The 20,150-nt window shown below is 34.1% G+C and overlaps 2 protein-coding genes across 3 annotated transcripts in view; one reads left to right on the plus strand and one right to left on the minus strand.

Annotated features, from left to right (window-relative positions):
- Nucleotides 1–3,760: 3,760 nt before the first annotated feature.
- Nucleotides 3,761–20,150, minus strand: part of LOC134269931 (syndetin-like) — a 30,611-nt gene continuing 14,221 nt past the window's right edge. Inside the window, exons 15-28 of one of the 2 annotated variants that reach the window (XM_062752135.1) lie at nt 20,003–20,026; nt 11,610–11,801; nt 10,556–10,659; nt 9,161–9,249; nt 8,973–9,064; nt 7,246–7,272; nt 7,004–7,126; nt 6,197–6,294; nt 5,975–6,071; nt 5,596–5,754; nt 5,303–5,424; nt 4,956–5,054; nt 4,465–4,555; nt 3,761–4,179 (exon numbers count right to left, since the gene is read on the minus strand). In XM_062752135.1, the coding sequence (XP_062608119.1) occupies nt 4,066–4,179; nt 4,465–4,555; nt 4,956–5,054; nt 5,303–5,424; nt 5,596–5,754; nt 5,975–6,071; nt 6,197–6,294; nt 7,004–7,126; nt 7,246–7,272; nt 8,973–9,064; nt 9,161–9,249; nt 10,556–10,659; nt 11,610–11,801; nt 20,003–20,026 (1,431 nt within the window). In that variant the 3' untranslated portion in view covers nt 3,761–4,065. The remainder of the gene's footprint in view (nt 4,180–4,464; nt 4,556–4,955; nt 5,055–5,302; nt 5,425–5,595; nt 5,755–5,974; nt 6,072–6,196; nt 6,295–7,003; nt 7,127–7,245; nt 7,273–8,972; nt 9,065–9,160; nt 9,250–10,555; nt 10,660–11,609; nt 11,802–20,002; nt 20,027–20,150) is intronic. The other variant, XM_062752200.1, reaches the window with a different exon arrangement.
- On the plus strand, nt 14,623–19,871 carry LOC134270091 (uncharacterized). Its single transcript, XM_062752299.1, has 6 exons — nt 14,623–14,865; nt 15,345–15,418; nt 16,153–16,400; nt 17,441–17,615; nt 18,798–18,974; nt 19,285–19,871. Exons 2-6 carry the CDS (start codon nt 15,352–15,354, stop codon nt 19,617–19,619), a joined length of 1,002 nt encoding a protein of 333 aa, XP_062608283.1. The 5' UTR covers nt 14,623–14,865; nt 15,345–15,351; the 3' UTR covers nt 19,620–19,871.

Consider the following 20,150-nt stretch of genomic DNA (forward strand, 5'->3'; position numbering starts at 1 on the left):
GGGCTTTCTGTAACTTTTTTGTTCGGTACATTTATAACTTTCAAATGCTTGAAACTGCGTATTTTCTGGCGACAAAAAATGTGGAGGGATCTTCCAAATCAAAATATTAATGAAAACTACAGCAAAAGGTTATTCTCAGAAAAAAATGAGCCCCCCCCCTCCATCTGCATACTATGGGAACATTTTAAACCTTTCTCTTCATTGATTATGCAAACTTCTAAAAGTTAGTTACTGCTGAAGATGGTCCAAAAATTGTATAGCTAAAGTTCGCCGGAATCTTCCTTGCATGTTACTTGTGGATGTTCGGAGCCCTTAGCCGGGGTTGTGAAGGTACACGGAGGAAAGCATATACATGTACACGAAAAGCTACAGATTTAGCCAGCAGAAAGGACAGAGATTTTTGTATTTCTTTTTTCAAATTATTATTTAGTATAAATATCTATATTACAGAAAAAAAACACATATTCTCTCTCCCCCCCCCCCCTTTATCTCTCTCTGTGTGTACAAAAATAAAGGGGGGTGTTTCCAACCACCAGAATCCCCCCTCTGGATCTGCCAATGTTACCAACAAGAAACATATTGACGCAAGCGTCAAAAATCGGCCGCAAAGCAATTTATATAACTGTTGAAATTATTTTAGAAACTGAAATTTGCTGTGTTTTTTTTTAATTTCTTATATTTTTCTGTTAAAATATCCTCGTGACACGAAAAAAATGCATGCGACAATGCCGATTTTCTTCATGAATAATGCATGTACAATATTACATGTATAGGCAATATAAACTGTGCATAGTCCTCTGCGTTGGTACAACTTAACGAACTCTGGTGAGTTTGCTGTTGAAGTAGTTTTTACATAAAACGTACAAAACTAAAGTTTAAACTTAGCTATAGTTTTACCTTAATAAAAACGCAACAAATATATAATATGTGGGGCTCCTCGCTCTTTCTCTTAGAGGATGTAACCCCCCCCCCCGAACTCCTTCTAGATCCACCACTATATTACTTCTCTTTCAATCTCTTTGTTTTGGTGTTGAGATGTGGCGGGAAAGTCTTTGGCACATTGTAAAACGCGCTCTATCCTACTCTCCTGGACGAACATGTCGTAATATTCTTTGTTTTTAAGGAATCAATATTTCATCATATTTTTGAAAAACATCCATAGGAAATGTTTAGATATACACTTCATTTCAAATAAATACAGCAGATCCTGTTTTAAAAAGAGAAAGTAAAATTGTTGATTTACAACGCGGTCTTTGTTTTAGACTATGCCTAACACTCGTACCAATTTTCTCCGCACTTCAGTTATATCAGAGTTTGTCAATCAGGATTGGATGAAATATTTACCCCATTATTTATAAAATTTAATTTTACGATTATTGTGCTTTTTCTAAACATTTAGACAATCTTTGTTTAATATTGATTCGCCAGCGATATGAATGTTGAATATTTTTATTTAAATTGTTAACTCCGCAGAAACGCACAGCGACTTAAAACTTTCATATCATATAACCGACCGCCTCCTGGCGGCCGGTAATGAAAGTCCTTTCTTAACTATGAATTTTGACCTCTTGACCTTGAAGTTTAACCTACTTTTCAGAAATGCTCCTTATGACTTTTGATTTAGAAGAGATAGGGCTTTCATATTTGACAGGTGCATTACCTGTGGCAAAATATTTCCGAGCATGCTATGATTTCTGACTTCTTGACCTTCATGGTTGACCTATTCTTTTCCAAAACACCTCCAAAAACTTTGGTGATAACTCTTGAAAAACATATGAAAGGGCATTCATCATATTTGACAAAACAATAAATAATGACATATTACCCACAGACACCGAAAGCGGGGGACCACAATTCTTTGAATCTGCTTGTTAAACTTAATGTGTCCTTGCCACCTGGGGGCTATTTCAAACTGGGGCAAATTAAATTATATCTTGGTGAACGAAAAAGGGGTTGTCATCTACTACATGTAATGAGGCAAACATAACCGTATATCATATATTCCCCAAGTAAAACAAGAGGCCCATGGGCCTTATAGGTCACCTGAGCATTATGCAACAACTTTCCAGTGATTGAATTTGATTCATGTTTTAACAATTAAGCCAGGTGCTATGGCATTCACAATTTTGAAAGAGGCACCATTGATCATCATAACAATACACTTAGCAGTTGCTTAGTTTGTTTACTTAATACCCATATGCAGGGTAAGGGAACAAAAAATGCATCTCAACTAATCAGTAATATTCAGCAATAATCAGTAGTGCCCCTACCACACATGAACCCCTGACCCTTAGGCCTTGATATTTGATTAATACCAAGGAGCAGATTTCAAACCATTCACTTATTTTCAGTATATAAGTACAGCCCCCCCCTTCTATGGTACCCCTGACCCTGGGGCCTTGAAATTCACAATTCTGGAAGATATGGGCCCTTGTCCAGCATAACTATATAGGTAGTTCATCTGCTTAATACCATGGAGCAGAGAAGAAAATTTTCAAAGATTTAATGTATTTTCACTATATAATCAATAGAGCCCCGCCCTAACACCAGAACCCCTGCCCTGGGGCTATAAAATTCACAATTTTGGTAGAGGCACTCTTGCTCATCATAACTATGTACTTAGTTGGATTATTTAATACCCAGGAGCAGAGAAGAAGATTTTTAAAGAATTCATGTATTTACACTATATAATCAATAGAGCCCCGCCCTAACACCAGAACCAAAGACCCAGGGGCAATTAAATTCATAATTTTAGTAGAGGCATTCTTGCTCATCATAACTATGCACTTAGTTAGTTTATTTAATATCCAGGAGCAGAGAAGAAGATTTTCAAAGAATTCATGTATTTTCACTATATAATCAATATAGCCCCGCCCTAACACCAGAACCCCTGACCCTGGGGCCTTGAAATTCACAATTTTGGTAGAGGCACTCTTGCTCATCATAACTATGTACTTAGTTGGTTTATTTAATACCCAGGAGCAGAGAAGAAGATTTTCAAAGAATTCATGTATTTTCACTATATAATCAATAGAGCCCCGCCCTAACACCAGAACCCCTGACCCTGGGGCCATAAAATTCACAATTTTGGTAGAGGCACTCTTGCTCATCATAACTATGCACTTAGTTAGTTTATCTAATACCCAGGAGCAGAGAAGAAGATTTTCAAAGAATTCATGTATTTTCACTATATAATCAATAGAGCCCCGCCCTAACACCAGAACCCCTGACCCTGGGGCCATTAAATTCACAACTTGGTAGTATCACTCTTGCTCATCATAACTATGTGCTTAGTTGGTTTATTTAATACCCAGGAGCAGAGAAGAAGATTTTCAAAGAAATAATGCATTTTCACTACCTACTTATTTAGCCCCGCACTAGCACTAGAACCCCTGACCCCAGGGCCATGAATTTCAAAATTTTGGTAGAGGACTCACTGCTGATTACAATCATGCAAACAGTTTGACTGCTTGATGTCCAGGAGTAAAGAAGAAGATTTTTAAAGATTGCATTAATTTTAGTGGTTTTGGCCCCACCCCTCAGGCCCCAGGGGGGCAGAGATCATGAAATTCACAATTTTTGTTCCCCTTCACCTATAGATGCTTTGTGCCAAATTTGGTTGAAATTGGTTCAGTGGTTGCAGAGAAGAAGCTGAAAATGTTCAAATGTTAACGCACGACGCACAATGCATGACGACGGACGAAAACAGATAGCAATAGGTCACCTGAGTTTAATCAGGTGACCTAAAAATTAGAAACAATTTCAGGAATTTAAGTTTATTCCATAGATGATGCCATATCATGATGCATGTACATGTATATTCAATAACAAACATTGTCTATTGCACTGTGTTTCATATACAAAACAATGAGTATCACAGATTAATGCATAAATTGCTTCATTATCTTCAAGAAAATTAAATGCCTAATTTTTTTTTACATATTAAAATATAAATTAAAACTCTCTTATCAATATAAAGTTTGGAATGAATTTACAGAAAATCCATAGAGATGTGAAATGGATTCTTTAAGTTGATACTGTCTGTCTGTTAAGATTTCTGACACATTATCGTCTACTTCGATCCATTTCTTCCACAATATTAATAAGTCTCTGCCTCGATTTCCTGTTGATGTGGTCCACTGAATTTATCAAGGCCAGTAACTGCTTATTCGAATATTCCTAAAAAATGATAAAAAGAAAGAAAGTACAGCCTCATATGCTTTGATCTTATACCATTATCCATACACTTGTATCCCAATTTAGCAGTAATATTATTTTCAAATGATGCCGACTTCTCCACACAATATTTTCTTTGACTAATTTGTTGATAAGAAAATATATACATGTATAGCAATGTCTTTCACACTTTCTCTCTCTGTTATCCCTTAACTTATGAGTTATTTTCTTTCAAGATAATAGAAGACTTTTTTTTTTCATTAAAATTTGGTTTTAGAATATTGTAACCTTATGATCTTGAAGCCACGAATCCAGTTGATCCTCTGGTAGATAATACGCCTTTATATAGCTCTCAACAAAATCTTTTTCTGGAATGGGCCTACGAAAGATGCAAATATGTTATCATAAAACCTTGAAGAATGATGTTTATGTACTGTAAACCATTATTTGCAACATCCTTTATTCACGATTCTACTGTTTGGAGTCCATCCATGACTATTAATTTTCGAGACAGATGCAATATTCTACATAAATATATAGGTGAATAGCTAATTTACAACATGACATATTCGGGAATAAAAGAAGGATGTGAAACTAGCAGATATTTTTCACTCACCAATAAAAGTTGGTTTACAATAAATAGTACTGTACCAATACAATATAAATCAGTCTTTAAGCATATCTAAATGGTAAATTATTATTTAAATGCTTTAAACAACCATAAATCTGCAGTATCTCTTTACAATAAACAACACACACACAAAGTGCATAAGACTTACTTGAGGTCTATAATGGCATCTAACTTCATTAGAAACTGCTGATAGTCTAACTGCATTAAAGCTCGTCCCTCGTTGCTGCACTTTTTGGCATTTGAATATCTGTAAATTGAGAAATATATGGTAACTTCAATGGTAAATATAAGCAAATTCTAAAAATTGTGGTACCCTGCTTTCAAAGTCTTACTGGGTATGATGCAAGAATTTAAGGCATATTGTGACCCTCTGTGAGTCCTGTCTTGATTATCTATTACATAAATACAATCGAGGTCTTAGTAATAATGACCTTTCGTATTATTCAGACAAAACTAATCAATGAAGAGGATGCATCTTTGCCTGGTTTGACCTACCCCTCTACGAATGTTCTGTTGGCCAGTCTAACACAGTGTTCCCACAATGTCTGGTAGACAACTCTGGGAATTGGAACTCTTCTGTTTATTTCAACGAGCTGATGAGCCACCGATTCAAAGCTCTGTTTAAAGACATACAGGAATTGAATAGAAGGAATAAGATAAAAAAAATGTTCCAATAAGATTAAAATAAAGTGAAGGAAATATACTGATGCACAATGCAAATATTTATATTGTTACATTGTATCATCTTTTATCTCAAATGAATTCTCCCAATAATTGGAGTGCCTTACTCTCAGCATGCTGTCTACATAGGGATTGTGTTGTGACATGATGTCCTTGATGTCCCATCGTACCGTGTTCATCTGACCTAGAACCTGGTCATAGTTCACTGCCTGTAGTGACACACTCCAGTAAACAGGCTTTCTCACTTCCTCTGCCATCTTTACCGTCTAAATATTATTACATAATGATATACATGTAGAAAAGAATGGTTTCCAACTATATTTTTTTAAATTGCGGTAAAAATGAGTCAGCTAGGGTATACCCCACTTATAGTTACTGTTACAAGATTAAAGGTAATATCACAATGTTTATTAGTCTAGTATTGAATAAAGAAAGAATATTTTTTTTTCTAATTTTACATTTATACCAAGTCTGAGGTTGTTCTACCTGAGAGAAGAACTGCTGTAGGAAGGCCTTTTTACTGGGAGGAATCATGGCCTCCAAGTGAGGCTGAAGGAGACTCAGCTGGGTGGCCAGGAATATTCTACAGACAGAAAAAATACTTTGTACATAAACCTGGAAAATTCAATTAATTTTAATTATAGAGCTCATTAATGTAAAAAAAAAAAATATTGCTGTTGATGTGGTAATTTCAGCATGCGACCTTACAGAGACTCTACAGCAACGACTCGTTCTGCCAAACCAAAGAGCTGGTCTTTTCTGTGGAGGTCAATGATTGGAGATAGGTGGGCCTGGGGCATTCTCTCCTGCTCAGATATAATATCATTAGTTAATGATTCCTTAAATGCTTTATAATAATAATGTATATGGTATAAAAAGAGGCTTGTGGGCCACTACACTCATTGACACTTACACATATTGAACATACAGAAGGGACATAGATACCAACTACATATATTAATACTATATGTTTGGTTTACACTGAGCAAAAGGTTTCACTAATCTTAAAATTGTGAAAAATTTACAGATAACATATGGAGGAATATTAAGACAAATACTGGATACCGCTTTGACAAAATCTAACCTGAGCCTTTTGCTCAGGTAAGCTAATAATATAGAATGATACACTCATTAACTATTATGTAATGATATTGATTTCATTTCTTATCTTTTCTCGGTCAGGGAGGGAACCCATTCCACAACCAAGAGACACGTCAGGCTATTTCATTATTGATTGAGAGAATAATGGATTGAATTTCCTTATCGTGAAGAATGATAATTTTCTTAATCAACAGAAATGTACTACTAGTTTTTTAATGTCTCGCTGGTGCATGTTATCGCCTTGTAATAGCTTGAACTATTTACAGCGAGCTTTCAATATCGCATAAGATAATCAGGTTGTCAAGTAAACATTATTTGTTGAATGACTCAATATGTACGATTGTCTTTTTGGGTTTCCTATGTGCTTGAATTTGACAAAATTACCAATATATTAGGACATCTTGATTGACCTACCAGATTATCTGCCTGTTCGACAGGTGGTGCCCCTGGTACCTGAGATTCTGCGATCAGATTAGCATGGATTCTCTGTAGTGCTATGTTGAGGCGATTGTTTATTGAGCGCTCATGCATCACCTTCTAACAGACAATTAATGGTAGAAATTTATTACATTAATATCACAGAGAGTATTAATTGAGTAAATTCATGTTTTTCTATCTGCATGAACAATTGTAAAAATTAATTTTTCTTTACTTACTGTATCAGCACCAAAGAAAGAATATACCTACAACAGATGAGATATTTAAAAAATCTCTAGATATAATAAAAGAAAAAAATACTGTATAAAATTTTTGCCCCCTTTTTATTTTTGCCACTTTTTGCCCTCTCCTTGATTGGGTGAATTTAAAATAGACAAATTCAAATTACACCTCATAATTTTTTAACAGAACTATGACTGGGTGAATTTAAAAACGGGGCAAAATTGTTCACAAGTTCAAAAGGGCGAAAATAACACTGTATACAGTATACAGCAATTCTAAAAAATCAACGGAAAATGTAACAAGAGGCCCATGGGCCACATCGCTCACCTGAGTACTGTAGCTTAGAAAAAGTAGAAATTGGTTTATTATTGAAAAGTTAAAATCCAAAAGTAATCCCATGATCAATCATGGATTTGCTATTCTTCAAAGAATTTTCCCATATATTTCTATGTAAAACTTTGGTCGGCCATTTTGGCCCCGCCCTACCCCCTGGGGTCATGATTTGAACAAATTTGAATCTACACTACCTGAAGATGCTTCCATATAAATATGATGAATAATGGCTTTGTCATTCTTGAGAAGAAGATTTTTAAAGAATTTTCCCATTAATTTCTATGTAAAACTTTGGTCGGCCATTTTGGCCACGCCCCACCCCCGGGGGTCATGATTTGAACAAATTTGAATCTTCACTACCTGAGGATGCTTCCATATAAATTTGATGAATTATGGCTCTGTCATTCTTGAGAAGAAGATTTTTAAAGAATTTTCCTATATATTTCTAAGTAAAACTTTGGTCGGCCATTTTGGCCCCGCCCTACCCCCGGGGGTCATGATTTGAACAAACTTGAATCTTCACTACCTAAGGATGCTTCCATATAAATTTGATGAATTATGGCTCTGTCATTCTTGAGAAGAAAATTTTTAAAGAATTTTCCTATATATTTCTATGTAAAACTTTGGTCGGCCATTTTGGCCCCGCCCTACCCCCGGGGGTCATGATTTGAACAAACTTGAATCTTCACTACCTGAGGATGCTTCCATATAAATTTGATGAATTATGGCTCTGTCATTCTTGAGAAGAAAATATTTAAATAATTTTCCTATATATTTCTATGTAAAACTTTGGTCGGCCATTTTGGCCCCGCCCTACCCCTGGGGGTCATGATTTGAACAAACTTCAATCTACACTACCTGAGGATGTTACCCCATAAGTTTCATCTTTCCTGGCACAGTGGTTCTTGAGAAGAAGATGTTTAAAGAATTTTCCAATATATTTCTATGTAAAACTTTGGTCGGCCATTTTGGCCCCGCCCTACCCCCGGGGGTCATGATTTGAACAAAATTGAATCTACACCACCTGAGGATGTTACCCCATAAGTTTCATCTTTCCTGGCACAGTGGTTCTTGAGAAGAAGATTTTTAAAACATGCCACCAAATTTTCATTAATTCCCAATTATCTCCCCTTGAATGAGGGCGTGGCCCTTCATTTGAATAAATTTGAATCCCCTTCACCCAAGGATGCTTTGTGGCAAGTTTGGTTGAAATTGGCCCAGTGGTTCTTGAGAAGAAGTCGAAAATGTGAAAAGTTTACAGACAGACAGACAGACAGACAGACAGACAGACGGACGGACAGACGGACGCCGGACAAAATTTGATCAGAAAAGCTCACTTGAGCCTTCGGCTCAGGTGAGCTAAAAATATTGTGTCGTGATTGTAACTCACAGTGTAGAAGTAGAAGTCAAACAGCTGGGACATACACAGTATGACATCAAATGCAATAGGTTTAAGCACTGTCATCATCTGCATGTACTTCCCTATAGAAATAAATGTATAAACTTAAACACTGGAATATTAAAAAATACACTCTGACTTTATTATTCACTATTACAAATGTCATTAATCCTACCTACCTATCACTCTCATTACATTCAAGGTTGTGTTGGTTACAATGGGAATGAACTTCTCATTTTTACTCTTAGATAATCTCCTCTTTACATGCCTAAAAAATGAAAATAAAATCAAAACCATGTTTAACTTTTAAATCTAAATGCCAAGTCTGCTCCCCGCAGCAATTCGTAAAGGGCATTAAGATCAAAAGTTCAACGTCTGACAAAAACTAAATTCATTTTTTAAAAGACACCCTCCATCCGTTCCCTTTAAAACTTAATTTGATGAGTGATGATTCATACTAGTATATGTAACGGTACTGTATATGAAGCAGAAAATACCCCTCCCCCCTTTTTTTTAAAGAGTCTATTCAAATTTTGTAAATGTGACCTTGAACTTGTTAGAATGCCCTTGGTTAAAAAAAATGACTCATCTTCTAATCATTAGTGGACTTTCAGTGAAATATGAACATGCACTGTTTCTTTGCTAAAAAACTACAGACCTGTTACATGAAATATATACATTTTTGCAACAGTGACCTTGAATTGTTGGAATGACCTTGAATTTAGGTCAAGACACACCCTTAAATCATAAGCAATCTTTGGAGAACAAGTATGAGCTTCCACAGATTCTCTATTAGCCCAGGCAAGACTTTTACACTCTTTTTCTGCCAGTGACCTTGCAAGAATGACCTTGAATGAAATTAATCATATAGTATTGGTAATAACCAACCCTGATCTAAAGATGAGCTTCCAATGATTTTGTGGAAGTTTTATTCTTTTTTGCCAGTGACATTGAATATGTAGGAATGACCTTGGATCAAAGTCACGGCACATGGTTGGGCCATAAGCAATCTTTGAACCATGTATGACCTTCCAGTATTTCTCCGTAACAAAGTTTTGCCTTAACAAAATTTAACGGATGGACTGATCAATGGATAGATGAAATGACAGACAAACCCTCCCCAAACCTTAATTTGTTTGCTGGTGGGGGGGGGGTTACAATAATAATTTTATGTTTTATCAGAAAAAGGAACATTTAACATACCAATAATAGATAGTCTCATGTGCAATACACACTCTTGTGAGCATATAAAATTATCAATATCTGACTATCTGATAATAAAACCATTAGCCCTGACTCCCTCCTCCCAGCTCAAATTTCATTTTCCATCAGACATCCATCTTTTGATCTCTATGCAGCATGTGTTAATCAGCGTATAATCAACAAAAAACTAATTGTATGAGAAACCAAAGACAATTCATTACTGCCTGGATGGGCAAATTTAATTACTTTCTTTGATGCTGCTGCACTCACTCTCTCTAGCTGGAAAAATAATTAATATATTTTTCAAGAAACAGAATAATTATTGACCAAGAGTCTGTTTAGACCTCTTGACACAGAAGAGTTCCCCTGACCTGTTTGACCTTCCCTCTCCAGTCAACTCATCAATGTAATCCTGCTTCAGTTCATCTGGTACATCTGAATCACTATCACTTAAGTTACCATTATCTTCATCGTCCTACAGAATAAAAAGCAGATTTTAAGGTTCATTGATACTCTGATAAAAGAGATAACTCTTCATGACACAAATGTCTATTATTTCTAATATTTATAAATATGTCAAGTTGAAGTGCCTATTTTGTCAAATTTAGCCCCGCAAGCCATGATAAAATTGTTAGTATTTTATTCAGCATATACTTTTCTTTTGGAAAATCATAAAAGTTAATGAAACATTTTATATGAGTAAGCAGAGGGTTTATGTACCTTAATTATTCTTGTCAGTTAGCTGCTTCTTATCTAGCAAAATCAATTTGTTTTCATAGGTTTTAAGTAAACATGTAACCTTATATTGTTAATGTCATTGATTGATGGTATATGTTGACACTAGCAATATTCATTTCAGGCAGCTCAATTACTTAGTACATTAATAATACTGATATGTCACCCCTGTAAATGTTAACACGTTTACTAATCATGTTTACTAATTAAAAGGTAAACATGGGAGCCTATTCTCAATTTAAAATCTTAGATCTTAAGAGCTTTGGAGCAGATCTGGAAAGAATCCTATAATTGAAATTGAGGAAAAATCTAAATAATTTAGATACTTTTCATCTCAAGGATTTTCTTTTAGTAAACATTAAACAAGACCAGACTGCATGGGTGAAAAATCATAGGAAAAAACACAGACTTTAATTGAAATTCTTATTTTACCTTGACCTTAAGTGCATAGTCTTTCATTTTTTTTTTTGGTGAGTAGAGTCAAAGTAAAAAATTGACCATGTGGGTGGATATGATGTTCAAAGAAAAATAATGCCCTTCTTTGTTGACCTTGACCTCTTGAGCAAAACCTGCTAGAAGGGTCAATGTGCTTCTTTAATCTATACACTGTACAGTTTTAAAAGTGCCAGGGAGCTGGAGATAATTTTTTTTCTTTACTACAAACATTTAAACAAGGAACTGATTTTTTACCCATGATCCAGAGAAGAAATCCTCATTTTCATCTTCATCTGGCTTTTCATCAAAAGGATTCCTTTCCTCTTCCTGCGTGAAGTACCGCCTCTTGGGTGGTGCCAATACCCCCTCCTCTGATGGGTCAGTTGTGGTGCTGGAATTCAGTGACACATTTGGGGATTTCATCCATGATTTCATAAAGCGGAATTCCTGTAAATACAAATAAATGTTGTGAAGTAGAAGGACACATGGTGGCAAATTTTTGCAATGGAATATTTTTGACAGAAAAAGGCCCATGGGCCACAGTATTCAATAAAGACAACATTCTCTGTATTTATAGCCCTGGCTGCTTGGGGGCAAAGGGAGGTGGCATGATATGAGCAAGCTAGGAATGTATGTCTATAAAAGTATGTACCCACTACTGTTAGGTTTTTTTTTTTGCAACCCCCCCCCAAATTTGCCAATATAGAATACTACAGAATTACCTTTACTCAAGATGAGTTCTTGCAATTAAGTTTGTTTGGAATTGGTCAAGCTTTTCTAGGGAAGAATATGGACATATAAAAGGTTTACAAATGTTGCAGTTGACTACAAATTTCAATCAGAAAAGCTCTCTTAGGCCTTTGGCTCAGGTGAGCTAAAATTTTTACACTTGAATCAATAACTACCAAGATAATGCTGATACACATTTCAAGCAATTACGTACATAGCAGAACTGTTTGGGTGTTGTAATATCATGCTACAGAGATATCCTATGGTATATTATAATATATACTAGTTAGATATTGGTGCATCAATGAGTATCAAACACATACTAAAAGAGCTTACAATTTTATAAATTAACATCATGCCCTATGTTTATGACAACTTAATTTAAAATTACATATACATAAGGTTGACACTGCACAAAACTCTATTAACAATTAGCAATATTATACTTTCATATAAATTAGTGGAATCTGATTGGTCGAGAAACGTTTGTTGAAAAATACTATTACCCGCTGAATAATAAAACCACGCCCTCCAACGTAGCAACAGTCAATATTGCTTGACGACGGGTGGTATTCCAAAAAATACCGACTGCGCAGAATTTATGCGCGCACGGTTCACTGTTATATGTATTTGTATAAAACATTCAGTATAATATAATAAATATTGCATGTAGTTGAGTGTAACATTAATTCTATGGAAATTCAACCTCGGCTGCACCTCGGTTGACAATAGTTTTCTTGGGGTGAAAATTTTCAATGTTACACTCAGCTACATGCAATATTTATATTATCTTTTTTTTTCTTTTCTTGGCATTCAACTATACTGAACTCATATTTTAAATATTGCAGTTATAACCCCCCCCCCTTCATAAAACATCGAAAAGTTTTTATAATTCTATGGAAATTATGTATTTTGAGAGTAGATAGACTGAAATAACACTCTCAAGAATTTCTGGCAAGTTTGAGGGGTACAGATGCAATTAAACTATGGTCCCCTTATTTTGCTGAGATAAACAGAATATGCTGAATACCAAGCTGCAATACTAATTTTAAGGAAATGTGTCAAATCTTTGGTCTTAAAATTGGGTTTTCAGCAATCAAGAATAGAAAATCTGAGCTTCTTTAATTTCCTTTTGCTGATGAAAAAGAGTAGCTTTAATTGTCATGACTCCAAAATACTTTCCCACTCCAAAAAGTTTAATGTTCTAAATATAGTTCTAAAAATTGTCAAAGTCACTTTAAATATTAGAGTATAATTTTAACTACTTGAGTATTTCTCCTTTCAGTGCATTGTCCTTCATAATTTAATCCTCTAAATTTTCTGAATAAAAAATGGACAGACCCAGGCATAAGGTAATCCTATGGAAAATGTCAATACGAATTTAAAATGGGAAAATTATTTTTTCTATGAACACTTTCATCCCCATCCCCTTTTAAACTTTCTGGGCAATTGAACTATGTGGGAGGTACTTTTTTCTTTTGGATCATTTTGTCATTCTTCAAATTCTTTTTTATTTCCTTGACATCCTGAGTTCATTTTTGAAGTTTAATAAAAAAAAAGTGCATTATAACGCGAAACTCTGGCGAACATGCGCGAAATTTTTGCAATATAACGTAAATAATTGGAAAAGTTTCGCGATATAATGCAGAACTTGCGCGTATAAATGTAAAACTTACGCATAATAACGCAAAATATTGTAAATAAATGCAAAACGTTCGCATTATAATGCATATACAAAACTTTCGCGTTTTTATACGAAATTTTTGCAACGTGACGCAAATGGGCATATCATACGATGTGGTGAAATTTAATGCATTTTCCGATACTTTTATTGCTTCTTTTCCAGGAGGCTTTTATTTGTTCAAGATAAAAATGGCCATAGAATTTAAAAAAAATTCAAGACGATGTGATCATTAATTGTATCCCTCTTTCTCTGTATTTTCACAGAAGACAAACTTCCTTCTTGCAAATAAAAAGTGTCCTGGGTTATGGTAAAATAAATATTGAAGAGGTTCAATGTTTAAGAAAACAATAAATCGTCAGTTTTGTACACTTAACCAGATTACTGCATTTTATTAATGTATTTAGCAGGAAGACAGCACATTTACTTCTAATTGTTTAACTAAAAACGGGGAGGGGGGGGGGGCAATCCGATTTATCGGAACTAAATCATGCTGAATACGACTTACATGCGACTTACAACTATAAAAAATATTTCAACGTTTCTTATCAAACATAAAAACCTCAAGGGGTATTATACAGACAGGAAAAGGTTGCCTCAATATTGTCAATTCGTCAATTTTTGCCACTAGCAGTAAACACATCATACGACTCGTGTCGCAGAATATATAATTGATACAGACAAGTTGATCAATTTTTTTGTGGAAACCAAGAAAACCACGCCGACACTACACAGCAAATCAAACTTGTGTGGTCCAATTTTTTTTTCTATCGATCTCAAATCTACGATTTACGCGAAGCCAGTCTTGGGAATGATAGAGTGTTCGCTATATTGTGTTACAATCCCAGATAAATCGGGTTTTAAACGCGATCAATGATCTCGAAAAAAAACTGAAGATGTAACATAAATTTCACAATTAGTCGTTGCTATTGCGGAATACTAATCTCTACTTTTCCTGTGTGGTACAGTATATACATGCTGTACGTGATTCATGCGCCGTTTCCGTCGTTCTGAGTTGTATCTTCCGCCTCGCCGACCTTTCCACATTGAGCCGTGGTGAGAAGTGTTCAGGTTGGGTTTCTACGAACAGGGATCGAAAACGTATGTATTCGTATTTCATTAGTTTAAAAAAAAAATACAAGCTTTGTTCTCTCCTTTCTTATTAATTTGCAAAGTGTATGTAATTTTTCGATTTGTACCAGGACCCAGTGTACGTCAGTATTTATAGACGTAAGTACTTGACGATGTTTATAAGTACACCATATGAAGTTTGTGTCTTTGTTTAAAGGAACATAGTTAACAAGTGGTTTATTCAACACTCGCATCAAAGCTAACCTATTTATTGTATAACTGCACATGTTTGCAAAACAAAAATCAATATAACTAATAATTAACGTTTTCTGAGTCGTCTTTTTATTCACTAGTAATTAAACTGGTAAAAGACTGATTTAAAAGTAGACCAGTTTATCTCGAATATCGAAAAAAAAAAATCAAAGAAAACAATTAAGGTTGTTGGGAAATTCATACAACGGAAGCCTCTTAAAACACACGTCCAGTGACCGTATTATTTTTTTTTTCAGCATCACTATGGCGGGATTATCAGTAACAGTCATCTTGCTAGGTTTGCTCAACTCTGTGTTTTCGCAAAGAATGTGTGAGTATAAAAATAACGTTGTTTACATCACTCCAAAGAGTGTGTGTATGTTGTGTGCTTTGAATTCAAGTTCCATCTAGAATTAAACGGGAGATAACTCTCATAAAAAAATCGCCAAACAATTGAAGGAATCTCTTACATTATAATACAGAAAAAAAAGATATCTATATAGTTTTACTTTAAATATAATTTAACAAGAATTGGTTGCAAGCTCCTTTGAATTGATTTGAGCATTTTAAAGCTAGTTCTTACTGGATACATACAGCAAAAATTTCATACAGAGAAAATGAATCAATACCAATTGAAGAACTGAATGACTAATGAGCAAACATAATTACTGTATAAAGCAAAGCAGTGCTGCAGGTTTTGTTTTTTGAAATCATTAGAAAATAATTGATCTAATGAGACTGAAGTATGAATATATCAATACATGTATTTATTCTGCAATGCTTATGTGATATCAACTACAGATTCATTAAAAGCATATCTATTTTCACATCTCTTTTTTCATCAGAATTTGCATGACAAGAGAAAAAGATATAATGGAAAAGCATATGCCATCCTAAAATGAAATAAATTTTAAACTGTCTTCTTTTTTTTTGAGTTTTTGTATTTATAATATTAGCATATTATTTTGTACTTGATAAACATAGTAAAAGCATTCAAATGATGTGAAATGGGGGGTTGTTAAAATACAGTTTTTACCAACTACATATTTTCTGACATATTTTCAGTCTATATCATCGGAACTGCTGGAAATGAGAATAACACTTGTGGAGACAGCTTTACACTGGCGCCACGATCCACAGAAAATGTCACTCTGGTGGCCAATGGACGACTACCTCGGGGATTCTGTGAAGTCACAGTCGGAATCAACAACTCACAACGATGTAAACGACAAATCTGTATCCAAGGAGCTGGGACTTTAGACAACATGGGTATTATTTTCCAATTTACCCCCATTCCAGGCTCATTGACTGAGGTACATGTATACTAAGTTTTCTTTAATACCAATAAGCAGAATTTTTAACAAGGATTTAATTTTGGCTTTATTAGCGATGGTGCCGAGATTGCTAAAATTGAATATCTCTAAAAATTAATTGCCATTTAGTTGTAATGGCTTCTTTATTGAGCTTTTTAATATAACTAATATTACTCCTCACTAAAAATAACATACCCATTATTAAGGACAAATCAGTAATTTTGCGTCTTGCTAATTTTTCACTCATACGGTATATTCTTAATCTGCATGGTTATTCTTAATTATAAATTGATAAAAAAAATTTCTTCTTTCTTCAAAAACCACCTGCTTAAAAAACCTGTAGAGACTCTGGTTTACATTTCAAAGGATTTTGCTGATTAAGGAAAGGTTTTAAACAGTCTTTAAAAAGTTTTGTAAAATACCTTTCATGATTTTCATCATACAACTTGTTTGCAAGGTCTATAAGTGTACATGAATATATATTGCTAGAATCAATTCCAAAATTAAAATTCTGGATGTTCCTTTAAAGATATGCATTAATTCTTATTTATTTACATAAAAAAAACAAATCTACCCTTGTTTAATTAATTATTTTTTTCTTCTGTCATTTATTTACAAATCAAACAAGTTTTAAATGCAATGACTTTATAAAAGCCCACAATGTAAATTTATGGATTTGTTTTTTGTTTATTGAGAGAGAGAGAAAGAGAGAGAGAGAGAGAGAGAGAGAGACTGATTATTACCCGTTTTACCTGAGATAAATACTGGCACTCAACTCAACACTTTATCCATCATCACAAACCACGGCCAAAATGTATGATGCTTTCCCATTCTGGTAGGAGAAAGCTATAAGCAGACTCTGAATCGTGGCTTTATCCAAGTTCAAAGATGTGTTTTAATATGACTTACATTGTATAAGTAGGCTGTGCATTGAAGATGATTCATCCTGTACTGTAACCATTGTAGTTTTGTACTTTTAGCAATCTCCAACAAAGTCCTTTAAATTAAGATTGCATTATTCCCTTTTATGTTTTTACTAGTATCGAGGCCCATCCTACACAGAACTAGAGAGGGAACGCTGCTTTGATGCCTACTCGCTATTTATAAACATATCAGAACCAGCCTCTGTTGGCCATGACTTTAACTTTCAGCTCTTCCTGCATCCATCTTGTAATGACAGCAACAATGGTGATCAGATAGCCTTGTCTAATGCAGGTATTTCTTCCCATTTGTCTTTGTGGGTTGGGTTAATATTATCAAAGAGTAATTAAATGGATAATTGTAGTTTAGAAATGGAACTAAAAACTAAATTATTAATAGACTTTATTAGTCTGTTCAAAGTGACAATTAAAAAAAAAAGGTTTATTTTTTAAGACAGAATTTCAGTCATTAATAAGAGCAAAGGTAAAAAGTAAAATAAAATTGATGAAATAAACATGAAAGGTATTTGGAAGGCTGTTTTGCCAATTATTACATTTATCATTTGCCGCTTACTGCTTTAACTGTGCACACTGTTACTGTATCTGTATATTTCAGCAAATGAATTATTGGAAGAAGGTGGGGGTACACACTAGATACATATGTATGCCAAATACCCCATTGAATATTCATTCATTTTAAAATTGTTACTTAAATGTATCGATACTTTTATCATTTATTCTTTTGATATTTTCTATTTTTAATTCAATTAAATTAAGTCAGGAAAATTAAAAGCTACTATGATTTATAATTGTAATAAAAATGGATTATGCAATTAAAAATGTTAATTGCATTTGTAAATATTCCTTAGATGAATTAAACATTTTATCTTGTCACAATAAGAACATACAAATCTGACACAGGTCCAGTTACTGCACATGGTTATTGGTCCTGTAGACCTAAGAGTAAAAATGTTATGCTGCAAACATTAGTAGAAAATAAAATATTTCCACAATTTCTATAATCTTGTATTGTTCCAAGTTTCAAAAAAGGGGAATGACTCAATTTTACAGAAAAAGGGGAATAACTCAATTTCTATTTTTCATATGTTACAGAAAGATTTACTGAAAGTTGTCAAATTAGCATGTTTTCTCTATATTGTGATACATCAATAAATTTCTGAGCTCTATATTCACTGTGTGTGATACATCAAAGTCATGTAACAAAAATTCTGGACCTTTTATTCACTGTGTCAAATTTTCTTCATTTCATGACAATACATGTACATAAAATCAATATCTAAAAAAATACCTTCACATTTTAAACCTTTTCCCATATGAATCTAATGCTTTTGTTGTTAATGAAACTCAAAGCTAAGAATTTGTAATTTTTTGGCTATAAATATATCTCAATAACACAGGGGGTTAAGTGTGAACTTCATTAGTGACGTTGCCCTTTTCTTTTTTTTTTTTTTTACAGATAGCCGTGCTTTAGATACATTGGCCGAATTAGAGCGCGCATGGACACTGACCACAGTATACGGAGCGGTAACGGGAGTGTGTCTAGCTTTCTTCTTTCTTATCATTCTCTTCATCACCTACTGCTACTACAGATCTTATCCCTACGGCAACAAGAAACGGGAAAAACAGAAAACTGGTGAGAGAAACTTAACAACAGTCTTTTTAGGTGATAAATGATAGAAGTGTTTTCATGAAATACTTCATCAATAGGAATCCTAATTTGTGTGTTTAGCCTTCAGGTAATATCATAAATTGTAATTTTAGCTCTTGTCTAAGGAAATGTCTAAATATTACGATATCCCATTTCAAACTCGATTTCAATCTTCATTGGGGTAAAATTTTCTCATTGTCTGATCATCAAAAGAAAATTTCTAATACATCAAGATTTACTATATGCTTAACTGTATTGAAAAAAAAAATCATCTTTGTTCTTTTTTTACTTGTAGCTAGCAAAAAAGAGGGAGCTACACCACAGAAAAATAAGGGAAGAGAAATGGAGGAAATGAAACTACTGGAGCCTAAGGATGCTGTGGGGGATTCCTCAGGCCTGGGCTTAAATGAAAATGATGTCATAGACCTGGAGGAGGGCACCAGTCAAAATAAGGAGGAACCAAAAAAGGAAGTAGAGGACACCTTAACAACGGAGAAGGAAACTGAGAAGGTGGAGGAAAACGAAGAAAAAAATGTAGAAAAGAAAATGGGAAATGACTTTGTTAATGTGGATCTGGAAACACCAGGGGCTGACGAGTCTCAGAAGCCTGCTTCATTAGACTCAGATTAATTAAAAATTAACATTAAATAATTAGGTTAAACAATTCCTTTTTGCAGCATGTGAAATAATTGTATTTAATAGACATGTGACCCAGTGTCTGTAAGCGTATAAAAGTAAGCATCTAGATTTAAAAATTGACTAGAGTGTCAGAATATCTGTTGTTGTGATTGTACTTGTAAACCATATGTGTAAATGTTGATTTGTGAAATAGAAAAAGAATGAATTTTTGGAAGAAATGATAAATACAGTGTTGAACTGGAATATTCTTGATTCTTTACAGAAAGGACACATGAAGAAGGCAATAAATATTGGATTTTTATATTAATGGTATAAGCATCCATATCAGATGGCATGCAGAGGTCTATTTTTAATGTAGATACATCATTTCTAACCTGAATGAGTGGCAATTTATCACCCTGATAACACAAGGAAAGGAATTTATTTATTTTCTTTTTTTAAATTGACTGTACATAAATTTGATAACAAAAGTAGTTCCTGGACAGTTGCTTGCTTTTTATCATGATATGGCTATAAAGATTT

Source organism: Saccostrea cucullata, unplaced genomic scaffold (genome assembly GCF_032062105.1).
Source record: "Saccostrea cucullata isolate Sc308-1 unplaced genomic scaffold, CSIRO_AGI_Scuc_v1 ctg740, whole genome shotgun sequence".
Lineage (NCBI taxonomy): Eukaryota > Metazoa > Mollusca > Bivalvia > Ostreida > Ostreidae > Saccostrea > Saccostrea cuccullata.